We start from the raw sequence: 24,072 nt of genomic DNA, 5'->3' as shown, positions 1-24,072 counted from the left end.
CGCATATGTATAGCATATCTACACATGTCTACAGTATGTATATAGAATAAACCGATATACATGTAACTGAGTTAGGAGTGTGCCATAAGCTTACTCTACAACTAGCTTAATTAAAATGTTGCCAATGTAGCTAGCGAATTGGATCCTTTTCTATAGCTCAATTGCTTGGTATGTTGTCAAGGAAGGCGGTCACGGGTGTTTGCGATTAGAGGATCACTAGTTCAAACCTGGTACGGGACAGGGACATTGGAGGAAGCAATACTGTTAGCGTCACATTAGCCTCACCAAATTGTATTAGTCACATTCACCAAATACAACAGGTGTAGACCTTACAGTAAAATGCTTACTTACGAGCCCCTAACCAACAATGCAGTTTAAAAAAATACGGATAAGAATAAGAAATAAAAGTAACAAGTAATTAAAGAGCAGCAGTAAAATAACAATAGCGAGACAATATACAGGGGGGTACCGGTACAGACTCAATGTGTGGGGGCACCGGTTAGTTGAGGTAACATGTACATGTAGGTAGAGTTATTAAAGTGACTATGCATAGATGATAACAACAGAGAGTAGCAGCGGTGTAAAAGGCCTTCCTCTGACACTCTCTCACTGCCTCTCCTTCTCTCTCCCTTCCTCTTCTCCTCTCTCACTGTCTCTCCTTCTCTCTCCCTGCCTCTCCTTCTCTCTCCCTGCCTCTCCTTCTCTCTCCCTGCCTCTCCTTCTCTCTCCCCCCTCCCAGACACTGCCAACAAGGTTCTGCTGTCTCTGTTTGCCATTGAGATGATAATAAAGATGTATGCTCTGGGCCTCCAGCAATACTTCATGTCTCTGTTCAACCGCTTCGACTGCTTCGTGGTCTCCACCGGCATTCTGGAACTCATCCTGGTCCGCATGGACGTCATGACCGTCATGGGCATCTCTGTGCTGCGCTGCATACGACTGCTAAGGCTGCTCAAAGTCACCAAGTAAGACTTTTACAATAGGCTGCATTAGGATTGCAGGTGTGTTAGTGATGGACTGGACCAAAAGCCTGCACACACCATGGCTCTCCAGATTGGTCCATTTAATTTATTGATACGTTGATTGATTGTGTCTTACATCCTCATCCCCCAGAGGGCAATAGCCAATCAGGAAGTAGGTAACACTCCCCCCCCCCTCCTCTCTCTCTCTCTCTCTCTCTCTCTCTCTCTCTCTCTCTCTCTCTCTCTCTCTCTCTCTCTCTCTCTCTCTTTTTCTGTGTGTGTATGTGTCAGGTACTGGACATCTCTCAGTAACCTGGTGGTATCCCTGCTGAACTCCACAAAGTCCATTGCCTGCCTGCTCCTCCTCCTCTTCCTCTTCATCGTCATCTTCTCTCTGCTGGGCATGCAGGTGTTCGGGGGAAAATTCAACTTCCCCAACCAGCCCAAACCCCGCAGCACCTTCGACAGCTTCCCCCAGGCCCTCATCAGTGTCTTCCAGGTAGGGAGGAATACACATCCAATCATCATTATAACACAATTAGCACACAATGTGGGAAAGATGATATGACCATCTGGAGTTGCATATGAAGTTGTATGATATGTACATGTTGGACATTAGAGCTTGCTTTTTGTTTGATTCCCTCTGGAAAAGGGTAATAATTTCTCTCTCTCACTCTGTCTCTCTGATAGATCCTGACAGGGGAGGACTGGAACGCTGTGATGTATGATGGCATCATGGCGCATGGCGGTCCCACAATGCCCGGGATCCTCGTCAGCATCTACTTCATCATCCTCTTTGTCTGCGGAAACTGTATCCTCTGTGTGTGTGTGTGTGTGTGTGTGTGTGTGTGTGTGTGTGTGTGTGTGTGTGTGTGTGTGTGTGCTGTGTGTCTGTGTTGAGTCTGCACACATGAATTGCTAGTCTATACTAAAACCAACCAAACTCAGTCCAACCCCTCTATCAGACAGAAATCTGACGGTCCTACTGTCCTTGGGTAAATAAGTGTCTCTCTTACATTGCCGACCGTAATTACCTTTGACCCTTAGCCCTCAGACATCCTGCTGAATGTGTTCCTGGCCATCGCCGTGGACAACCTGGCGGAGGCCGAGAGTCTTACCATGGCCCAGAAGGAGAAGTCTGAGGAGAAGAAACGCAAGAAGCTGCTCAGGGCTAACATGCCTGACAAGGCAACAGAGGAGAAGGCACTCCTGGCCAAGAAGTTGGCAGCAGAGAGGGCTAAAATAGAGGGCATCCCTACTACAGCCAAGGTCAGGACCCATGCGATCATAATATAATGATTATTATAAGGACATGGAGAACCTGATCCTAGATCAGAGCTCCTACTCTGAGATGCTTTATGAAAACAGGCCCAGATATTTCACACTGTCAACTATTGTCCACAGACAGACCTGCCCCACAGTGGACATCAATGTAGTCGGTGGGATTACAACCCATGCTCCCTCTAATAAAAATGTTGTTTATGTCACAGCTGAAAGTAGACGAGTTTGAGTCCAACGTGAATGAGATCAAGGACCCCTTCCCCCCTGCTGACTTCCCTGGTATATCCCACTATCTCACACACCTCTGGGCACATCCATGCAATGGAATCTGGATCTAACAGAATTCAGAATTTAGAACGTGTCACGTTCTTCTGTTCTTTCTGTCGTCCAGGCGATGATGAGGAGGAAGAGCCTGATATCCCTGACGCCCCGAGGCCCCGACCAATGGCAGACCTGCAGCTGAAGGAGGAGGTGGTACCGATTCCAGAGGCCAGCTCCTTCTACATCTTCAGCCCTGAGAACAAGTAATGATCATGATGTTGATGATGATCATGATGATTATGATTATGATGATGATGTTGATGATGATTGTGATGATGTGATTCTGTTGATAATGATGATTATGTTGATGATGATGATGATGATGATGGTGTTGTTGATGATGATGATGATGGTGATGATGATGGTGAAATAATTAGGATTATGAAGATGATGATGATGATGTTACTCAGTATAGAAGTCTGCAGCCTGTGATGTAAGCTGTGTCCCCCTCCAGGTTCCGTAAGCTGTGCCACCGCATCATCAACGCAACCACTTTCACCAACACCATCCTCCTCTTCATCCTCCTCAGCAGCATCTCCCTAGCCGCCGAGGACCCCATCGACCCCATGTCCTTCAGGAACCAGGTGCCCACAGATATGCCTGCTGTATCATTCACCCCCTTATCTCAAAGGGAAAATCACTTTTTTCAGTAAAGGGATAGAATTTTGACAACATAACTGACACAAGGGGGTTTCTCTACTTTATTGCTCTGTATTGTATGAGCAAAGTAAATAAAGCATCACTGTCTTAGTGTACACAGACTGCCTTACCTAGACTATAAGGAGGTCTACACTGGAGATTCTGCTAAAGGACTCTGGTGCACTGATACTGCTCTGAGATGATGTTGCCCTGTCTCTGCTGTGTAGGTGCTGGCCTCCGCTGACGTCGTCTTCACGTCAGTATTCACCGTGGAAGTTGTCCTCAAGGTAACCAGGCACGGCTTGTCTTTTCCTCTACTAGTAGAGTTGTACTGGTTGAAAAAAATCTCTTTTCTGAATGGGATCATGTCTTACATGAAAAAGCACATTTACATTACCAAGTACATTAATGGGTTAACCTTTTACTGCAGTGGGCTAAATCAGGGTCACACAGAGTGTTTCTTGGTAGTCTTAAACAAATCCACTGAAACAAAAATATACACATGGTTAAGGGCTTTAAAGAAAGAGGACACCTTTACCATGTCAGATATAGAGTTTAAATGTATCCAATGTTGAGTTTGCATCCCAATATTACACTTTATATACATAGACCAAACTGTTTGGCATACAAATACCGGATTTTCATCATAAAAAATAAATACATCATTAATTATGAAATTGTGAAAAATATGAATAACATTCCTCCCATGAGGCGAAAGAGGGTGCTTTCAGTCATTGACCCCAGGAAAGGGCTACACACTTAAATTGTTAATGTGACAAACTCTCTCGGCAATATGTTACATCCACTTTTGCAGCACTTAATAGATTTTTTATTGTGCACTGCTGAAGAGTTCTACAGTATATGTTTTCACATGAGCAGCTGTGATTCACGTGGGTTCATGGTTTGTTGCTTTGAGAGGGTTTATGTGTCAACCAATCTCATCATGTCAGAATCCATCCTCCTCTCCCCTAGATGACCGTATATGGAGCCATAATGCACCCTGGCTCCTTCTGCCGGAACTCCTTTAATATTTTGGATCTGATAGTTGTCACCGTATCCCTCCTCTCCATGCTCATGGAGTAAGTAGTCCCTGGGAATGTAAAATGTCATTGCACTCCTGTGACAACTGAATCTACCGTGCTCGATATATCATTCAGTTATGAGTGTGTGTCTTTGTCCAGGTAGAAATACAGATTATAGACAATCAAATGTTGTGCCTGCCCTATCTAGGTCCAGTGCTATCTCTGTGGTGAAGATCCTCAGGGTGTTAAGGGTGCTGAGGCCCCTAAGGGCCATCAACAGGGCTGAGGGTCTCAAGGTGAGCTTACCAGTGCAATCCACCTGTCCCCCTGTCCTCCTGTCCTACTGTCTACCCCTCACTTATCCCCATCACAACTCTACTCCTCCACACCTCTACTCCTTTACACCTCTACACCACTACTCCTCTACTCCTTTACACCTCTACACCTCTACTCCTCTAATCCTCTACTCCTCTATACCTATACACCTCTACTCCTCTACACCTCTACTCCTCTACATCTCTACTCCTCTAATCCTATACTCCTCTACACCTCTACTCATCTACTCCTCTACACCTCTACTCCTCTACACCTATACTCATTTACTCCTCTACTCCTCTACTCCTCTACTCCTCTACTCCTCTACACCTCTACACCTCTACTCCTTTACTCCTCTACACCTCTACTCCTCTAATCCTATACTCCTCTACACCTCTACTCATCTACTCCTCTACACCTCTACTCCTCTACACCTATACTCATTTACTCCTCTACTCCTCTACATCTCTACTCCTCTACTCCTCTACACCTCTACTCCTTTACTCCTCTACACCTCTACATCTCTACTCCTCTACACCTCTACACCTATACTCCTTTACTCCTCTACACCTCTACTCCTCTACTCCTCTAACTCCTCTACATCTCTACTCCTCTACTCCTCTACACCTATACTCCTTTACTCCTCTACACCTCTACTCCTCTACTCCTCTACACCTCTACTCCTCTACACCTCTATACCTCTACTCCTCTACACCTCTACTCCTCTACTCCTCTACACCTCTACTCCTCTACTCCTCTACTCCTCCACTCCTCTACTCCTTTACTCCACTGACACTGTAGTCACATTCATAATGGTCTTTTACATGTTCCCATTACCTAATGCAATAGTTAGACCAACCCAGCCGCCCCATGTTTTTCTAGTTCTGGTCATGGAGATCCGATCTGACATGCTGGTTTCTGCTGTCTCTTATGATCTAGCATGTGGTCCAGTGTGTTTTTGTGGCCATCAAAACCATTGGCAACATCGTGCTGGTCACCATGCTGCTAGACTTCATGTTTGCCTGCATTGGAGTCCAGCTCTTCAAGGTGAGCTCTAGATAGTTCTGTACATGGTGGCCTTTGAACCATATGATGAAAACAGAATTCCACCAAAGCTTTTAATATCACTCATGTATTGTGTTTGTGTTCATTCCTGAAGGGACAATTCTACTCCTGCACAGATCCTGACAAAATGACAGAGGAGGAGTGTAGGTAAGAGACCGGTGATATTGTCCTCGCACACAACATTACATGACAGTACAGAATGGGACATTACATGACAGTACAGAATGGGACATTACATGACAGTACAGAATGGGACATTACATGACAGTACAGAATGGGACATTACATGATAGTACAGAACAGGACATTGCATGACAGTACAGAATGGGACATTACATGACGGTACATTACATTTGTTCTGTTTTCTTTCTCTCTGCCACACTCTCACCTCTCCCATGCCCTCTCTTTCACTGATTAATCTCTCTCTCTCTCGCTCTTTCCCCTCTTCGCAGGGGTAACTATATTAGGTACCAGGAAGGTGCCATCCATCCAATGACGATCCATAAGAGAGAGTGGATCAACTCAGAGCTCAACTTTGACAACATCCTTGAGGGCATGCTGGCTCTCTTCACTGTCTCCACCTTTGAGGGCTGGCCAAAGTGAGCCTCACATACAAGCCTGGGAGTTTGTATACTGTACATCATGGCCTAATACAGTACTATGGAACACATGAAGGTGTATGTAATTCACACTTGCTAACATGCCTTTGTGTGTATGTGTGCAGACTGCTGTACAAGGCCATAGACTCTAACATGGAGGATGTTGGTCCCATCTACAACAACCGTGTTGCCATCTCCATCTTCTTCATCATCTACCTCATCCTCATCGCCTTCTTCATGATGAACATCTTCGTCGGCTTCGTCATCGTTACATTTCAGGAGCAAGGAGAGCAGGAGTACAAGAACTGTGAGCTGGACAAGAACCAGGTGTGTGTGTGTGTGTGTGTGTGTGTGTGTGTGTGTGTGTGTGTGTGTGTGTGTGTGTGTGTGTGTGTGTGTATGTTTTGTGTGTGTCTTTTTTGTTAGTTGTTTTAACACCCTCTTTCCAACAGCAGTGTGTAACTCCTGTGTGTGCTGTCCTCCATCTGACAGCGGGCGTGTGTTGAGTACGCCCTGAAAGCCCGGCCGCTGCGCTGCTACATTCCTAAGAACCAGTATCAGTACAACGTGTGGTACATCGTCACCTCCTGCTACTTTGAGTACCTGATGTTCCTGCTCATCATGCTGAACACCATGTGTCTGGGGATGCAGGTAACGCTATTGGAGGTGGTTCAGGGAACTGCGTTGGGGTGATGAGTATCTTTGACAAACATTAGCATTTCAAATACAAAACGTGAAACTTTAAAAGTACTTCTCCTGCATCACATAAATGTAATGCTCCTGCCAGAGGTTCCTACTAGAAGCATCCCTTCTTCATATCAAGGAGTTTTTTTACGTAGATTTTTTATTTGGACACTTGAAATGAGATGAGCATCTCAAGAGATTTCATCATTGAGGAGGCAGCGTAGCCTAGTGGTTAGAGCATTGGACTAGGAACCGAAAGGTTGCAAGTTCAAATCCCCAAGCTGACAAGGTACAAATCTGTCATTCTGCCCCTGAACAGGCAGTTAACCCACTGTTCCTAGGCCGTCATTGAAAATAAAAATGTGTTCTTTAACTGACTTGCTTTTCTGAAGCATAAATAAAGGTGACATTTTTGGGGAAAATGTCAAATAAAATCAACATCTTCCATTTGTCTTTTCCTTCTTCTCTCCCAGCACTGTAACCAGTCAACCCATGTGACCGACCTGTCTGACATGCTGAACGTGATCTTCACTGTGCTCTTCACTGTGGAGATGGTCCTCAAACTCATGGCCTACAAAGCTAAGGTCAGTTGTCCATAGGGATGTCCTGTATGCACTACATTACCCAAGATGCAGTGCAACTCAACGTAAGATCAGAATGATTCCAGAATAATAGGACTGTGGTTATGTAGAACAGTTACTTCATACCTCTTCATTGTGCACAACCCTCTTGTCAAAGTTCAGAGCTGGAGTGTGTAGATGAAGAAACCTTTTATACACACACTTCTGACAGATGCCCTTCCCTCTCCCTCCCTAGGGTTACTTTGGGGACCCATGGAACGTCTTTGACTTTGTCATCGTCATCGGCAGCGTTGTTGACGTCATCCTGAGTGAGGTCGATGTGAGTATTGTCATTGCGTAATGTTCACCAGAAATATGTAGGTATTGTCCATGATATGTACTATAATACACAGTTCCCACTGTTCCTAAAAGGTTTATATAACAGTTCAGGCAGACCCCATTTTTGTCCTCGCATTTTCATTTTTTCTCCCATTGGTTTCGGTTATTGTTTATAAGAAGCAGATAGTCAGGTTGGGGAACAGCTACAGACATTTCACAATAAAAGCTCTGTCCTGTCATCTGACTGTCTGGACTGTGTTTACACCCCTGTCTGACACCCCACCCACCCACCCACCCATCCATCCATCCACTTAGAGACATACAGGCCAGGCTCCCCTGTCAGCACTTGGCCCCAACAATATAGCACTGAGGATGTGGTCAGTATTCGTCATTGGGGTGACCCTCACACCAGCCACGGCTGCACCCTCACCCCCCCGAATACTAGTCTCAAAAACCCGACCCTAGTCACTGTGTTGCCCCCCGAAACCCTGCAGCACCTGGCTGCAGCTTGCCTCACCCACCTTCCACGCCTTGAAAGCCAACCCACAACCTGTCTGCTTGGTTACTTTATGCCCCTAACATAACACCTGGTCCCAGACCTGGTCATTTCCCTCATTGGTGTCACTGTTTAAAACGGGGATTTTTTTTGTTTTGTATTTTTAGTTAACCTTTATTTAAGAGATGGCTGATTCCAAATCAGTTGTTAAGGGCAGAAAACAACCACTGTCTTCTTGTTTCACCTCCCACCACCATATGTTCAGTGATCTCCAGCACTCCTGCTAGTAAGTAAGAAAGTAGTTTTTACTGTGATTCCTGTACAAGAGACTGAGCCAACAGGTTTGGCATCAGGTTCTAGATTTAAAGCAGCGTTTCACACTATCTTGCTTCAGAAAAGTAAAGGTCATTTTTTTAAATGAAAAGAGAGCTCAAGTTGCCACTACAGTAAACCTACAGAGACCCCATCAACCATTTTCACCTCTTCACCCCTCAGCCGTCATCCAGTCATTTATTACAACGTTGTCCTTGGTTGTCTTTGTGCTCACATGCCTTCTCTCCCTCCCTCTCCCTCCATACTGCAGTCTTTCATCCTACATTTTCTCTTCCAACTTTGCTCCATGCATACCTCCATGGCTGACTCCGCTCCCTTCGCCACTTCCTGTTCCACCACCTGTGTCTGATGATGTTGCTTCCTGTCTGACTTCACTTGGTGTGTCTCTGTCTTTCCCCCTCACAGGCAGCCCTGGCCTCCTCTGGAGGACTATACTGTCTCCACGGCTGCGCTGTAATTATTCGCCTGTAGACACTGCAAGAACATTGCATGAAATCATATGAAACATTGCATGAGCATGGTATACTAATTCTACGAGGCATTGCATGAGCATGGTATACTAATTCTACGAGACATTGCATGAGCATGGTATACTAATTCTACGAGGCATTGCATGAGCATGGTATACTAATTCTACGAGGCATTGCATGAGCATGGTATACTAATTCTACGAGACATTGCATGAGCATGGTATACTAATTCTACGAGACATTGTATGAGCATGGTATACTAATTCTACGAGACATTGCATGAGCATGGTATACTAATTCTACGAGACATTGCATGAGCATGGTATACTAATTCTACGAGACATTGTATGAGCATGGTATACTAATTCTACGAGACATTGCATGAGCATGGTATACTAATTCTACGAGACATTGTATGAGCATGGTATACTAATTCTACGAGACATTGCATGAGCATGGTATACTAATTCTACGAGACATTGCATGAGCATGGTATATTAATTCTACGAGACATTGCATGAACATGTATAAAACATAGGAGGAAACTTTGCAACAACACATTGCATGAGCATTGCAATTTCTTTGCCTGATCATCCATGTTTTCCTTAAACCCGTTCCGCTAGAGGAACCCCTCGCCAACAGCCAATGAAATTGCAGGGCGCCAAATACAAATCAACAGAAATCTCATGAATCAAATTTCTCAAACATACAAGTATTAGGCACCATTTTAAAGATACAATTCTCGTTAATCCAGCCACAGTGTCTTATTTAAAAAATGCTTTACAGTGAAAGCTCCACAAATGATTATGTTAGGTCACCACCAAGCCACAGAAAAACCCTGCCATCTTTCCAGCCAAAGAGAGGAGTCACAAAAAGCACAAATAGAGATCAAATTAATCACTAACCTTTGATGATCTTCATCAGATGACACTCATAGGACTTCATGTTACACAATACATGTGTGTTTTGTTCAATAAAGTGCATATTTATATACAAAAATCTAATTTAACATTGGCACGTTACGTTCAGTAGTTGTAAAACATGCGGTGATTGTGCTGAGAGCCACATGAATTCACAGAAATACTCATTATAAATGTTGATGAAAATTCTAGTCTTATGCATGGGACATTAGATACACTTCTCCTTAATGCAACTGCTGCGTCAGATTTCACAAAAACCTTACGGAAAAAGCATAATCTGAGAACGGCGCTCAGAGGCCAAACCAGCCAGAGAAATATCCGCCATGTTGGGTAGTCAACATTATTCATAAATAGCATTATAAATATTCACTTACCTTTGATGATCTTCATCAGAATGCTTGTTTTGTTCAATAATGTCCATCATTTATGTCCATTTATGTCCATTTATGTCCAATAGCTTCTTTTGTTTGGGCGTTTGGTAAACAAATCCAAAAGCACAATCTGGTCCAGTCGGACGAAACATTCAAAAAGTTATATTACAGGTTGAAGAAACTTGTCAAACTAAGTATAGAATCAATCTTTAGGATGTTTTTATCATAAAAGTTCAATAATGTTCCAACCAGAGAATTCCATTGTCTGTAGAAAAGCCATGGAACGAGAGCTAACTCTCTCGTGACCGCGCGTCATGAGGCTGTGACACTCTGCCAGACCACTGACTCAAAGAGCTCTCATCTGGTCCCACTTCACAGTAGAAGCATAGTTTCAAGTTTCTAAAGATGGTTGACATCTAGTGGAAGTCTTAGGAAGTGCATCTTGACTCATATCCCACTGTGTATTCGATAGGGCTGAGTTCAAAAATGACAAAACTCAGATTTCCCACTTCCTGTTTGGATTTCTTCTCAGGTTTTTGCCTGCCATATGAGTTCTGTTATACTCACAGACATCATTCAAACAGTTTTAGAAACTTCAGAGTGTTTTCTGCCCAATACTAATATGCATATATTAGCATCTGGGACTGAGTAGGAGGCAGTTTACTCATCCAAAAGTGAAAATGCTGCCCTCTATCCCAAAGAAGTGAAATGTCTGTATTTACAGCATGCTGACAATTAAGGTGTTTTTACAATCTTAGGAACCACTTCAACATGAAATGGTTCTATAATTATCTGAAGACAATGCACCCATTGCTTGGCTCCTTCTGACACTAACCAGACTCCTCCAGTACATGACTGCTCAGATACCCTGTGAGAGGTGAGACCTGTGTCCTTACAGACTGCTGGGTTTTGCTGGCATGTTGCCCCTATTGAACTAAAACTGTGCTAATTAGAGTAACAACATCTTAAATTTTAGTTAGAGCTGAAGCCAAGACTAGCAGCATTTTCAGTGACTGTTTATTTAATTTGTGCTTTCAGGAGGTGAACCCAATGCAAGCCATAGCGGCTTCGGAAAATGCCCGTGTGTCTATCACCTTCTTTAGACTGTTCCGTGTGATGCGTCTGGTTAAACTGCTGAACCGTTCTGAGGGGATCCGGAATCTTCTGTGGACCTTCATCAAGTCCTTCCAGGTCAAAGTTCATTCCAATTCTGTGCCTTCCATTCTGTGAGATACATGAAAATGTTGTTGTTCAAAATTCCCAGGTTTTGATTGGTCAGTGTGCGTGAGTCTGACGACGTGATTGGTTGCTGTGTTGCAGGCTCTGCCCTACGTCGCCCTGCTCATCCTCATGCTATTCTTCATCTACGCTGTTGTTGGGATGCAGGTACTGCACACACACAAACACACACACAAACATACACACACAGCACTCTCTGATGAGTTGTGTGTATGTCTCCTGTAGATATTTGGTAAGATAGCGCTGATAGATGGGACACACATCAACAGGAACAACAACTTCCAGACATTCCCCCATGCTGTGCTGCTGCTCTTCAGGTGGGTGATCTGATTTATCAGTCGCTCAGTCAGTTTCCATTATCTTCCATTGACTTTGCGGTCCCTTTACACAGCAGACTTGTATAGCAAGAGACCCTTACACTCAGTGATTACATTGATAACACAAAAGGGCTGAAAACAAGTTGTAATCTCTCTCTCTGCCCCACTCCCCTCTCTCCCACTTCCTCCCTCTCTCTATCCCTCTTTCTCTCTCTCTCTCCAGGTGTGCGACAGGTGAGGCGTGGCAGGAAGTGATGTTGGCATGTCTGTATGGGAAGAGGTGTGACCCTAAGTCAGACTACCTGCCTGGAGAGGAGATGACCTGTGGAGCCAGCTTCGCCATCATCTACTTCATGAGCTTCTACATGCTCTGTGCCTTCCTGGTAAATGATGCACAAACATGCATACACACATACATTAACAAACATACATGCATACACACATATTCACACACACACATTCGCATGCGCGCACACATACAGTCACACACATGCATATGATTCTGTTGTCCTCCACAGATCATCAACCTGTTTGTGGCGGTCATCATGGACAACTTTGACTACCTGACCCGTGATTGGTCCATCCTGGGTCCTCATCACCTGGATGAGTTTAAGAAGATCTGGGCAGAGTACGACCCAGAGGCCACGTACGTCTGTTTTTCTGTTTATTTTTTATAACCCCCTATAAGAATATATGATCAGTCTTTTCAATTCGTTTTTTATCCTCTCAATGTATTACTGCTGTTAGCTGTTGTTTCCCGTTCTGTCCTGCAGGGGCCGTATTAAGCACCTGGACGTGGTGACTCTGCTGCGTAGGATCCAGCCTCCTCTGGGCTTTGGAAAGTTCTGTCCCCATAGAGTGGCCTGCAAGGTGAGAAACTAAAAGGAAGGGATCTGTTTATTTATTTTGTGTGTTCATCTGACTTGTCTATTCATGCAGCAAACATATTTTTTTATGATATCTTTAATTATTCTGACTGCAGAGACTGGTGTCCATGAACATGCCACTCAACAGTGATGGAACGGTCACCTTTAATGCTACGCTGTTCTCGCTGGTCAGGACCGCATTGAAGATTAAGACCGAAGGTGTGTGTGTGTCAGTCAATTGCAGAGTACTGTATTTTTACTGGTATTTGGGCCAATTAAACGTTAAGCATCTATATTCCCACCTCACTGTCGTTATCTCATTGGTCAGGTAACTTTGAGCAGGCCAATGAGGAGTTGAGGGCCATCATCAAGAAGATCTGGAAACGCACCAGTATGAAGCTGCTGGACCAGGTCATCCCACCAATCGGAGGTGAGTTAAAACATTCTATTGTAATCCTCAACTTTATGGTCCCAAAACAAGCTGCCCATTCTAATTTGCTGGCATGTTTGATGTGTGTGTGTCAGATGATGAGGTAACCGTGGGGAAGTTCTATGCCACCTTCCTGATCCAGGACTACTTCAGGAAGTTAAAGAAGAGACAGGAAGAGTATTATGGCTTCCGCCCCACCAAGAAGAACGCCTCCAACGAGATACAGGTGAGCCCACACCAACCTCATAATGGGAAACCTGTAGGGCAATAAGCCATTAAATGTGATTGGCAACTCTTCTAGTGATGTTACTGATGTTTCATGTTATAATCCTGTACACGATCTAACAATTCTTCATTTTCATCACAATCTCATTCTTTCTCTAACCCCTCCTTTCCCCTCTGTCTCTCCCTCCACCCCAGGCGGGTCTGAGGAGCATTGAGGAGGAGGTGGCTCCAGAGTTGCAGAGAGCTATCTCGGGAGACCTGATGAACGAGGAGGAGATGGACAGAGCCATGGAGGATGCAGCGGAGGAAGGCATCTTCAGGGTGAGAGGAGAGAGAGAGGGAAGATGGGGGAGGGGGAGACAGGGAGACAGGGAGGCTGCAGAACGAGAGGAAGGAGGACAAGTTCAGAGTGAGAAGACAGAATAAAACTCTCTGAATGTTGTACCTTTCTGTGTGTTCCTGTGGTCAGCGGGCGGGCGGTCTGTTTGGGAACCATGTTGATTCCTTCACCATGGAGGAAGGAACCCATAACCCTAACGCTACACAGGTAATCATTTCAATAATTTCAGTGCCATCACCTCTAGTATGTAACCTTCTTCAGACTCAAAGTGCTTCACATAGTACTGTATGGACCTGGAGTTTTTTCACATCACATAGTCAGGAAAATCTCCTGTCCCCGTGGCGGTAACTCAGCCGTCTGTGTCTCTGTGTAGGTGACCAGCCAGCGGCCCCTGCAAATGAGCAAGTCAGATGAGGGGGAGGCGACCAGCTCACCTGCCTACCATGCAAACGAGGAATTCTTCCCCACAATGCCTAACAAAACCAACAACAACAATGTCAACAGCAATGCCAGGGAGAGGTGAGTTTGCGTGTGCTTGCTAACATTTGTGTTTTTGTTTTTCTTACTTGAGAGGTCAAATTACACAGTAATAAAGCAGTTATAACAATCTGACTGACTATTTGTCCTTCTGTAGTTTTCCCTATGAGACAGATGACAGGGTGCAGGTCTATACCATCTCAACCAGCAGAATTCCCCGAGACACCACAGACTGGCAGCTGCAGACAGTACCTGGACCCAGCCAGGACCATGAGACTCCCAGAGAGACCCCTAGCCCCCAGCAGGCCCAGACCCAGACCCCAGACAGCACCTTCGACACACTCATAAAGGAGGTGACTGGAGAGACCAGGCGTATAATATATTCCATTATTCCATAAATACATATTTTATCAATGACATTGACGTTAGGTACTTAGTCATCCCCTCTCTGTCCTCTATCTCTTCTTATGTCTTTCACCTCTACCAGGTCCTGATAAATGGAGGGTTGGAGAGCTTGGCCAGGGACTCTTGTTTTGTGTCGGTGACGAAACAGGAAATGGCCGAAGCTTTGAACTTTGACCCGGTGGAGATGGAGAGTTCCGCCACTGACCTTATGAATGGTCGTAGAGGGAGGGTCACCACACCTCCAATCAGGCCCCCTCGCAGATCACAGAGAAAGGCCAACAAATTAACAAAACCCACCGATCATGTTTAGGCCAATAGGCCTGTCCTGCAATGCAGCATGTCATCGATCTTGTTTAGGCCAATAGGCCTGTCCTGCAATGCAGCATGTCATCGATCTTGTTTAGGCCAATAGGCCCGTCCCGCAAAGCAGCATGTCATGGAGTGACTTCACGTGCTGAGTCATTAAATGTCACATTCTACAAATAGAACAGTCCTTTTTTGGTGCCTTTATAGCGAGTAATATCATCTGATTGGTTAAGCAGGCTTTATGGCACCTGTGACTTCATTGTTGTGGTGTCATTCAGACTGGATGATTTCTCTCTTGGTTCATTTAAAGAGGAAATACTCTTCCTGCTAGAGAGCAGACTTTCTTTACCATGTTTATTTTGTTCACAGTACAGACTACTGTTCGGACTTATGTTGACTTCAGGCGAACATCACGTTGTTCCGACTAACATGTTCTTGAGTCTCAACTTGAGGAATTTTTGCTGGCATTAAAGTTTGGCCCTGTTTGAAAACTAGTGTCCTTCCCTGTTCCCTCCCATCCTTGAAGTAATCACTGATCCACCGATAGCTGCATAGGTGTTGGCTGATGGAGGAAGAGAAGGGTGTTACTTGTCAGGGGGCATTCTCTGAGTTCTATCATGATGACAAGGCAAGACATGGCTGGACCACGATGTTTCTGGGCTGGATCATGTCTACACTGTCCATATAAGGACAATCTCTGTAGGCTATATGGAGAAAGCTAACGTGCATGTTCAAGATACACAGATTCTGCCCAGGTCTCCACACATCAACATATCTTCACAATACCTAGATATTTCTTTCACTTTAAATATCCTATATCTGAAACATGTACATCATCTCTAGTATAGACAGGATGGATGACCCTGTGGTGTAACATAAGGGGAAATATTTCTGGTGTAGTGTAGCCACTAGCTGGCCATGCTACAGTAGAATGCAACAAAGTGTAGATAAGAGGATGTGGTTAAAGATGAAGATGAATGGTAAGTTGAGGTACAGTGGTTGGAATCGTATATTTGTGACTAGAAAGCTGTGTGTAAGGGTCAGATATGGACAACTTATGGTGTAGAATACCAGGGGTGAAAGGTCTGATGATGCCATTTTGTCTATTAATCTATTTTCAACAAAATCGTTCATTTTCTTTTTGATGTAAGCCTTTTGGTTGAAACAGCCTCTTTTTGTGAAAATTTCCTTTTTGATTCTTCATAATTTTTTCAGTCTAAAAGAGATTAGGTTGTATTTTGAGAGACAGTGGCATGTCACTGTTATTTGGTTTAATAAAGGCTAAATAAAATAGCTGTAATGTGACGAAGGCCAAATAGAAGTAAAAACGTGAATCCCAAAAGGTTTTGAATAATAAAATCAGTTGTTCAATGAGGTGTTTTACATTCATCTAGAGTATGTACTACTGCCATTAACTTTTTAACAGACATTTTGTCATGGTCATTTTGATAACGTTATTTGAGACATTTTATTGCTTTCTCTCTGTTTCTGAGATCTGTTTCAATATTGTTTCTCTAAAGTTTAAACTATATGATCACAATAAAAAATATTTTATAAAGTGAGAATTCTTACATTTTCCCAGTCAAATTATTGGAGATTTTTATGGTTGGGTCTCGTGAGCGGGAGGTAGCCTAGAGTTTAGACTAGACCGTTGGGCCTTAACCAAACGGTCGCTGGAAGACAAGGTGAAAAATCTGTTGACGTGTCCCTGAGCAAGGCGGGTCCATCGTTCTGGTTGTGACAGACCGGGTATAGAGAACAGTGGTCAACACTAGACATTCTTGTGAGTCTGGTGGTTAGTCATTGTCTCTTCTCCGCCGAGATTAGTTTATGTTTTGGTAATATAATATGTCTGCAACTGTCTGAATGTTTATAAGGTATTTTATAATACCGCTCTGTATTTCGGTTATTACGTATGCAGACGGTGATGCGGCCACTTAAGCTCCAGACATTTAACATTTTATTTATTTATTTAACTAGGCAAGTCAGTTAAGAACAAATTCTTATTTACAATGACGGACTACCCCAGTCAAACCAGGACGACGCTGGGCCAATTGTGCGCCACCCTATGGGACTCCCAATCACCGCTGGCTGTGACATAGAGCAGCGTAATTCATATCTCTTTAACCTGGTCTCAGAGCATTTCTTATTATTCTTTACGTAAATCCGGTTCTATGTTACATTTGGTATGACACGTGTTAATTTGTGGATGTCCATCATCATCGTTCTGATTTATGCAACCATACCAACGTAACATATCATACTAATTTGTGTGTCCCGGATTGACATGTACTATGTTACGTGTAGTCTATGAGACCAGGCTACAACGTCAAGTTGCTATCTCAAGTCAGCAGGGATGGCCACAGATAAAGCGTCAACATCCTGGACGCAAACTAAAATGAATACGACAGTCACTGCCGTTGTTCAACTGGACCCCAACCCGATATACTGCATCTTAGTCTACCAGTTCTGTTACATTGCACCGTTCGATATTATCAGCTCTACTGAAAGTGTTATCATTTGAATCCCATCAAACAATTTGTTATCATTGTGTTACATAGAACCTGCCTGTCTGTCTTCCACCTGTACTGTGGAATGCTGTGCACAACATTATAGACCATTGTTACAAATCCTTCACTGCTTTTTATATGTAATATAAAAAAATAGTCCTACGAAGCAAGTAACTAATACAGGTCGCCAGGTGTACGGTGTTTCCTCCGACACATTGGTGCGGCTCGCTTCTGGGTAAGAAGCAGTGCGGCTTAGCTGGGTTGTGTTTCGGAGGACGCATGGCTCTCGACCTTTGTCTCTCCCGAGCCCGTACGGGAGTTGTAGCGATGAGACAAGACAGTAACTACTGACAACAGCCCTTTACAGTTTCAGCATGACAATGCCCCCGCGCACAAAGAGAGGTCCATACAGAAATGGTTTGTCGAGATCAGTGTTGAAGAACTTGACTGGCCTGCACAGAGCCCTGACCTCAACCCCATTGAAAAGCTTTGGGATGAATTGGAACGCCGACTGTGAGCCATGCCTAATCACCCAACATCAGTGCCCAACCTCACTAATCTTCTTGTGGCTGAATGGAAGCAAGTCCCCGCAGCAATGTTCTAACATCTAGTGGAAAGCCTTCCCAGAAGAGTGGAGGCTGTTATAGCAGCAAAGGGGGGACCAACTCCATATTCATGCCCATGATTAGGAATGAGATGTTTGACGAGCAGGTGTCCACATACTTCTGTTCATGTAATGTATGAACCCATGAGATGAACTGTGATTGCGCTTGTTCTTCCTCCAGACATTGAGATGTCAGACTTCCAACATGAGGGGAGGGGTGAGAAAAACCTCCCCCATGGGAGGGTGACCCTAATGGTGGACCACACCTTGTTCACAGACCACCCTGACACCATGCCGGGCCAGACCCCACCCTGTTTATAGACCACCCTGACACCATGCCGGGCCAGACCCCACCCTGTTTACAGACCAACCTGACACCATGTCGGGCCAGACCCCACCCTGTAACAGATCACCCTGACACCATGCTGGGCCAGACCCCACCCTGTTTACAGACCAACCTGACACCATGCCGGGCCAGACCCCACCTTGTAACAGACCACCCTGACACCATGTCGGGCCAGACCCTACCCTGTTTACAGACCACCCTGACACCATGCCGGGCCAGACCCCACCCTGTTTACAGACCAACCTGACACCATGCCGGGCCAGACCCCTCAGCAGCAATCATACTATTTTATTATAGTGTAATAGACTGGGCTAGCCCACTGAGCTAAATCTTCAGGTCTCAGGCAAGGTTACTAATCACTCAAGTGTGGTTCATCACCACGTCGAATACAATAGTACAGTCTATTATTAGCCCGGGGAAAGATATACAAGAAACACAAAGCCCTAAACCCTCAGCAAACATTTTAGAGTGGTTTGTTTCTAATCTCAAGAGAGTGATGTTTTTTTTATCTGACCCGGTGGCCATTTGGGTTCGTCTAAGCTAATAATCTGAGGTTGAGAGGAAAAGTTGTCTCATTAACACCTTCGCTCACACACACATTGGAAGCATTGTGATGATTCTGACAAGTTACACTGTACTAACAAAGGAAAGACTGGAATGGTAAATGTACATCGAACACAGACAAGGCTTTCAACAAGCACTGAACTCAGAAATTAATGTTGTGAGGACATTTAGTAGTACGTTGCATACAAATTTCATATTGTCCAAAGACTTTAGAAGAGAACATGATTAAATAACACATTTTAAATCTCATGGTGTTTGGTGCTGCCCATCACGTTACATGGCCGAACCCAAAGGGAGAGTAGAAGATCGCTGAGAGAATCGGAGCCAGCATCTTCAGTCATCCTGGTGAGTTACTCTTAAAATACAATCTTAGAAAAATAGGAGCAATCGAGAACCAAAAAGGGTCCTTCGGCTGCCCCCATAGGATAACCCTTAGAATAACTCTTTTTGGTTCCAGGAAGATCCCTTTTGCTTCCAGGTAGAACCCTTTTTGGTTCCATGTAGAACCCTTTCCACAGATGGTTCTACAAAACCCAAAAGAGTTTTACCTGGAACCAGAAAGGGTTCTCCTATTAGAACAGCCAAAGAACCCTTTTGGAACCCTTTTTCTGAGTGTAGTACACCTGAATTATTAAATGACATATATTCCTTTACCTTACCTACTCTAAATCAGACAAGGATAAGTTTATTTTTATGAGGCTTTGTTTCGTACCTTCACCCCCTTCTCTCAATTCTCTTTCTCGGGACTTTTACAAAGGGGGTATCCTGAAGTGTCCAGAGGGGGTGTCAGTGTCTGAGCTCAGGGAAGCTACCTCTGTATTAACTTTCACTACAGCACCTTCAAGTGCCAAGACCTCAGTGAGTAACACAGTCACACCTGATCTGACCAGGACTCTGTTCAAGACCGAAACGTTGAGTAATGTTTTGCAACGTTGCATGTACAACTAAATAACGCTACGGTAATCTGTTTTTAATTGCTTATTCTTCTTGAATGTTCTTCTTGAATGTTCCGTATTGAGATATATATTTTGCCATGCACAAGAGTACGTGAACTATCAACTATGACAACAAATCAGAGGTCATAGTTAAAATAATGTGACCTCTGTCTGTTCCTGTCCCAGGTGCGTTACTGCATGAGCTGTCTAATGATGGAGCTAAGCTTGAGTTTGAGGTGTTCCTTGGGGAGCTTGTTGTCCCTGTGATGATGTCCAGTGCTCAAGAGGGGAAGAGGGAGTGTCACATTGTGGTTCTCACAGATGATGACAGAGTGGATTGGGAGCGTGACAGAGTAGGTGCCATAGTACTACGCCCCTCTCAGAGTAATGAGAATGAATAATAAATGACTGATAAAATGGATCATTTAAATGTATATTTTGGACAGTGCTGTTCATCAAATGTTTATACTTTATATTCTTGAGGATCTAGCAACCCAGCCTAATTATGGAGTGAGCACGTTGTTTGATATTACTTCCTGTTTGATATTATTTCCTGTTTGCTCTTTAATGTGTCCAGTTCTGTACAGCAACAAGCTCTATTGCTTCTTCAAGTACATTGACAACAGAAACATGGCCAAAGCCCGACTGAAGGAGAGAGGACTGAAAAACATGCATTGGCATCTATAGGGTGAGTCACTTCCCATGCCCCAAATCAACCCCTTGGCCCTTAGCTGCTTCTCCTAGCCCCTTCCCCTTTGGTGTTTATCCTAAGGAAACAACCAAGTAAAGCAATCCAAGTGTTCCAATGCTATAGGCTACATAGACTCGGAACACTTTCTTACATCTATCCAGTATCCCTCAGATCTTCAAACCCTACAGAGATACTGAACATTATGTGTGTGTGTGGTCCTGCTGTATCCCAGGGTACCCCACCTGTAAGGAGAAAGTGAAGTGGCGCCCGGTCATCTATAAATACGTGCAGCGACCTTTCATCCAGCTGTCCTGGGAGAAGAAGGAAGGAAAGAGTCAAATCAAATCAAATGTATTTATAAATCCCTTCTTACATCACCTGATATCTCAAAGTGCTGTACAGAAACCCAGCCTAAAACCCCAAACAGCAAGCAATGCAGGTGTAGAAGCACGGTGGCTAGGAAAAACTCCCTAGAAAGGCCAAAACCCAGGAAAAAACCTAGAAAGGAACCACGCTATGAGGGGTGGCCAGTCCTCTTCTGGCTGTGCTGGGTGGAGAATATAACAAGATGTTCAAATGTTCATAAATGACCAGCATGGTCAAATAATAATAATCACAGTAGGTGTCGAGGGTGCAACAGGTCAGCATCTCAGGAATAAATGTCAGTTGGCTTTTCATAGCCGATCATTGAGAGTATCTCTACCGCTCCTGCTGTCTCTAGAGAGTTGAAAACAGCAGGTCTGGGACAGGTAGCATGTCTGGTGAACAGGTCAGGGTTCCATAGCCGCAGGCAGAACAGTTGAAACTGGAGCAGCAGCACAGCCAGGTGGACTGGGGACAGCAAGGAGTCATCATGCCAAGTAGCCCTGAGGCATGGTCCTAGGGCTCAGGTCCTCCAAAAGAGAGAGAGAAAGAAAGAGAGAATTAGTGAGAGCACACTTAAATTCACACAGGACAACGAATAAGACAGGAGAAATACTCCAGATATAACAGACTGACCCTAGCCCCCTGACACATAAACTACTGCAGCATATATACTGGAGGCTGAGACAGGAGGGGTCAGGAGACACTGTGGCCCCATCCGATGATACCCCCGGACAGGGCCAAACAGGCAGGATATAACCCCACGCACATTGCCAAAGCACAGCCCCACACCACTAGAGGGATATCTTCAACCACCAACTTACCATCCTGAGACAAGGCCGAGTATAGCCCACAAAGATCTCCGCCACGGCACAACCCAAGGGGGGGCACCAACCCAGACAGGAAGACCACGTCAGTGACTCAACCCTCTCAAGTGACGCACCCTTCCTAGGGACGGCATGGAAGAGCACCAGTAAGCCAGTGACTCAGCCCCTATAATAGGGTTAAAGGCAGAGAATCCCAGTGGAGAGAGGGGAACCGGATAGGCAGAGACAGCAAGGGCGGTTCGTTGCTCCAGTGCCTTTCCGTTCACCTTCACACTCCTGGGCCAGACTACACTCAATCATAGGACCTACTGAAGAGATTAGTCTTCAGTAAAGACTTAAAGGTTGAGACCGAGTCTGTGTCTCTCACATGGGTAGGCAGACAATTCCATAAAAATGGAGCTCTATAGGAGAAAGCCCTGCCTCCAGCTGTTTGCTTAGAAATTCTAGAGACAATTAGGAGGCCTGCGTCTTGTGACCGTAGCGTATGTACGGAAGGACCAAATTGGAAACATAGGTATGAGCAAGCCCATGTAATGCTTTGTAGGTTAGCAGTAAAACCTTGAAATCAGCCCTTGCCTTAACAGGAAGCCAGTGTGGGGAGGCTAGCACTGGAGTAATATGATCAAATTTTTGGGTTCTAGTCAGGATTCTAGCAGCCGTATTTAGCACTAACTGAAGTTTATTTTGTGCTTTATCCGGGTAGCCAGAAAGTAGAGCATTGTAGTAGTCTAATCTAGAAGTGACAAAAGCATGGATACATATTTCTGCATAATTTTTGGACAGAAAATTTCAGATTTTTGCAATGTTACGTAGATGGGAAAAAAGCTGTCCTTGAAACAGTCTTGATATGTTCTTCAAAAGAGAGATCAGGGTCCAGAGTAACGTCGAGGTCCTTCATAGTTTAATTTGAGACGACTGTACAACCATCAAGATTAATTGTCAGATTCAGATTTGGGTTTGGGATGTCAGATTTGGGTTTCCAATCTCCAAAAGAATGTGATGATCGATGGTATCAAAAGCAGCACTAAGGTCTAAGAGCACGAGAACAGATGCAGAGCCTCAGTCTGACGCCATTAAAAGGTCATTTACCACTTTCACAAGTGCAGTCTCAGTGCTATGATGGGGTCTAAAACCAGACTGATGCATTTCGTATACATTGTTTGTTTTCAGGAAGGCAGTGAGTTGCTAGTTTTTTATATTTTCTGGGTCTTTTTCAAGAGAAGCTTTATTACTGCCACTTTTAGTGAGTTTGGTACACATCCTGTGGATAGAGAGCCGTTTATTATGTTCAACATAGGAGGGCCAAGACGGACTTCCAGTGTGTCCCCAACATCATCGACTCTCTGGGGGAGACACCACGACCCGCAACCACAGGTTGACGAGCTGGATAGGCTGATCAGCACCGATCCCCACCCTCCAATGACAGTTGAAGGCATAGAAGTTGACCTTGTATAGGATAATTTATTCCCCATATTGGTTAAGGTCAGGGTTTGGCAAGGTTGAGCTGATCCTAGATCTGTGTTTTGGGGCAACTTCTACCCAAGACCCTCATCTGTTAGCCTGTCTCCCATTCAGGATATGTACATTTACAGACACACGCAAACAAACCTCAATGACTGTACAGTCCAAACCCATATACACATACCGAGACAGAGGAGCATGCAACACAGACATGTATACAGATGTTAGATCTTAATTTGGTCACTGAATAAAATAAATTCACTGGAAATCCACACTAATGCACAGTTGTATGAACAGTTTTGTACTTTTAATGTAGCTTAATTTTGTCCAGGTAATAGCCTAACCACCGATCAAGCAACATTACATCGGCAGAAAAGTGTGTATGTTCAAATCCTGTTGCTGCAGGATACTTTTGCTGCAACAATACCGGTCAAATTAAGATCCTACATCTGTACATGTACGCACACATACAAACACAGATTTGTGTTATATGTGTTATATTAAGTGTGTGTGCGGTTCTTTCCTTTTATGGCTGATTACATTTTATACTATGGAAATTGTTTATATGAAGGCTGCCGTTCAGTATTATTGTTTAAGGTTATGTACATAGTTTTTCTTCAAAGAATTTGTTCCAAGAATTTCACAGCTGCAGAGGAAATTTGAATAAATATGTTGACAACTGAACTAACTTTATGATTTTGTGTTTTGCCTAATAGAACCTAAAGTTGACATCTTATATAAGGGATAGCTGTCCTGACAAAGACATACAAACGAAGCCACAGACAGTAT

The 24,072-nt window shown here is 44.3% G+C and overlaps 1 protein-coding gene and 1 pseudogene across 2 annotated transcripts in view; both read left to right on the top strand.

Moving 5' to 3' along the window:
* LOC109891316 (dihydropyridine-sensitive L-type skeletal muscle calcium channel subunit alpha-1) overlaps positions 1-15,476 on the top strand; it is a 33,852-nt gene extending 18,376 nt beyond the window's left edge. The window contains exons 11-43 of one of the 2 annotated variants that reach the window (XM_031825494.1): positions 740-965; positions 1,254-1,461; positions 1,653-1,773; positions 2,017-2,231; positions 2,453-2,522; positions 2,635-2,767; positions 3,019-3,148; positions 3,431-3,490; positions 4,176-4,282; positions 4,434-4,521; positions 5,480-5,587; positions 5,700-5,752; positions 6,058-6,204; positions 6,330-6,531; positions 6,697-6,855; positions 7,362-7,472; positions 7,705-7,788; positions 9,022-9,069; positions 11,416-11,568; positions 11,698-11,763; positions 11,842-11,933; positions 12,157-12,316; positions 12,452-12,579; positions 12,707-12,803; positions 12,916-13,018; positions 13,128-13,229; positions 13,325-13,455; positions 13,650-13,775; positions 13,924-14,001; positions 14,168-14,313; positions 14,429-14,624; positions 14,759-14,986; positions 15,034-15,476. In XM_031825494.1, the coding sequence (XP_031681354.1) occupies positions 740-965; positions 1,254-1,461; positions 1,653-1,773; positions 2,017-2,231; positions 2,453-2,522; positions 2,635-2,767; positions 3,019-3,148; positions 3,431-3,490; positions 4,176-4,282; positions 4,434-4,521; positions 5,480-5,587; positions 5,700-5,752; positions 6,058-6,204; positions 6,330-6,531; positions 6,697-6,855; positions 7,362-7,472; positions 7,705-7,788; positions 9,022-9,069; positions 11,416-11,568; positions 11,698-11,763; positions 11,842-11,933; positions 12,157-12,316; positions 12,452-12,579; positions 12,707-12,803; positions 12,916-13,018; positions 13,128-13,229; positions 13,325-13,455; positions 13,650-13,775; positions 13,924-14,001; positions 14,168-14,313; positions 14,429-14,624; positions 14,759-14,986 (4,076 nt within the window). In that variant the 3' untranslated portion in view covers positions 15,034-15,476. Of the gene's footprint in view, positions 1-739; positions 966-1,253; positions 1,462-1,652; positions 1,774-2,016; positions 2,232-2,452; positions 2,523-2,634; positions 2,768-3,018; positions 3,149-3,430; positions 3,491-4,175; positions 4,283-4,433; positions 4,522-5,479; positions 5,588-5,699; positions 5,753-6,057; positions 6,205-6,329; positions 6,532-6,696; positions 6,856-7,361; positions 7,473-7,704; positions 7,789-9,021; positions 9,070-11,415; positions 11,569-11,697; positions 11,764-11,841; positions 11,934-12,156; positions 12,317-12,451; positions 12,580-12,706; positions 12,804-12,915; positions 13,019-13,127; positions 13,230-13,324; positions 13,456-13,649; positions 13,776-13,923; positions 14,002-14,167; positions 14,314-14,428; positions 14,625-14,758 lie in introns of both variants that reach the window. The other variant, XM_020483756.2, reaches the window with a different exon arrangement.
* A 2,744-nt stretch (positions 15,477-18,220) lies between these two features.
* LOC109891619 (BTB/POZ domain-containing protein KCTD20-like) lies at positions 18,221-24,031 on the top strand (annotated as a pseudogene).
* Positions 24,032-24,072: the final 41 nt, after the last annotated feature.

This window comes from Oncorhynchus kisutch, linkage group LG5, assembly GCF_002021735.2.
Source record: "Oncorhynchus kisutch isolate 150728-3 linkage group LG5, Okis_V2, whole genome shotgun sequence".
Classification (NCBI taxonomy): Eukaryota; Metazoa; Chordata; class Actinopteri; order Salmoniformes; family Salmonidae; genus Oncorhynchus; species Oncorhynchus kisutch.
Note: the sequence above shows the minus strand (reverse complement) of the source record. Positions and strands in the feature narration are given on the sequence as shown.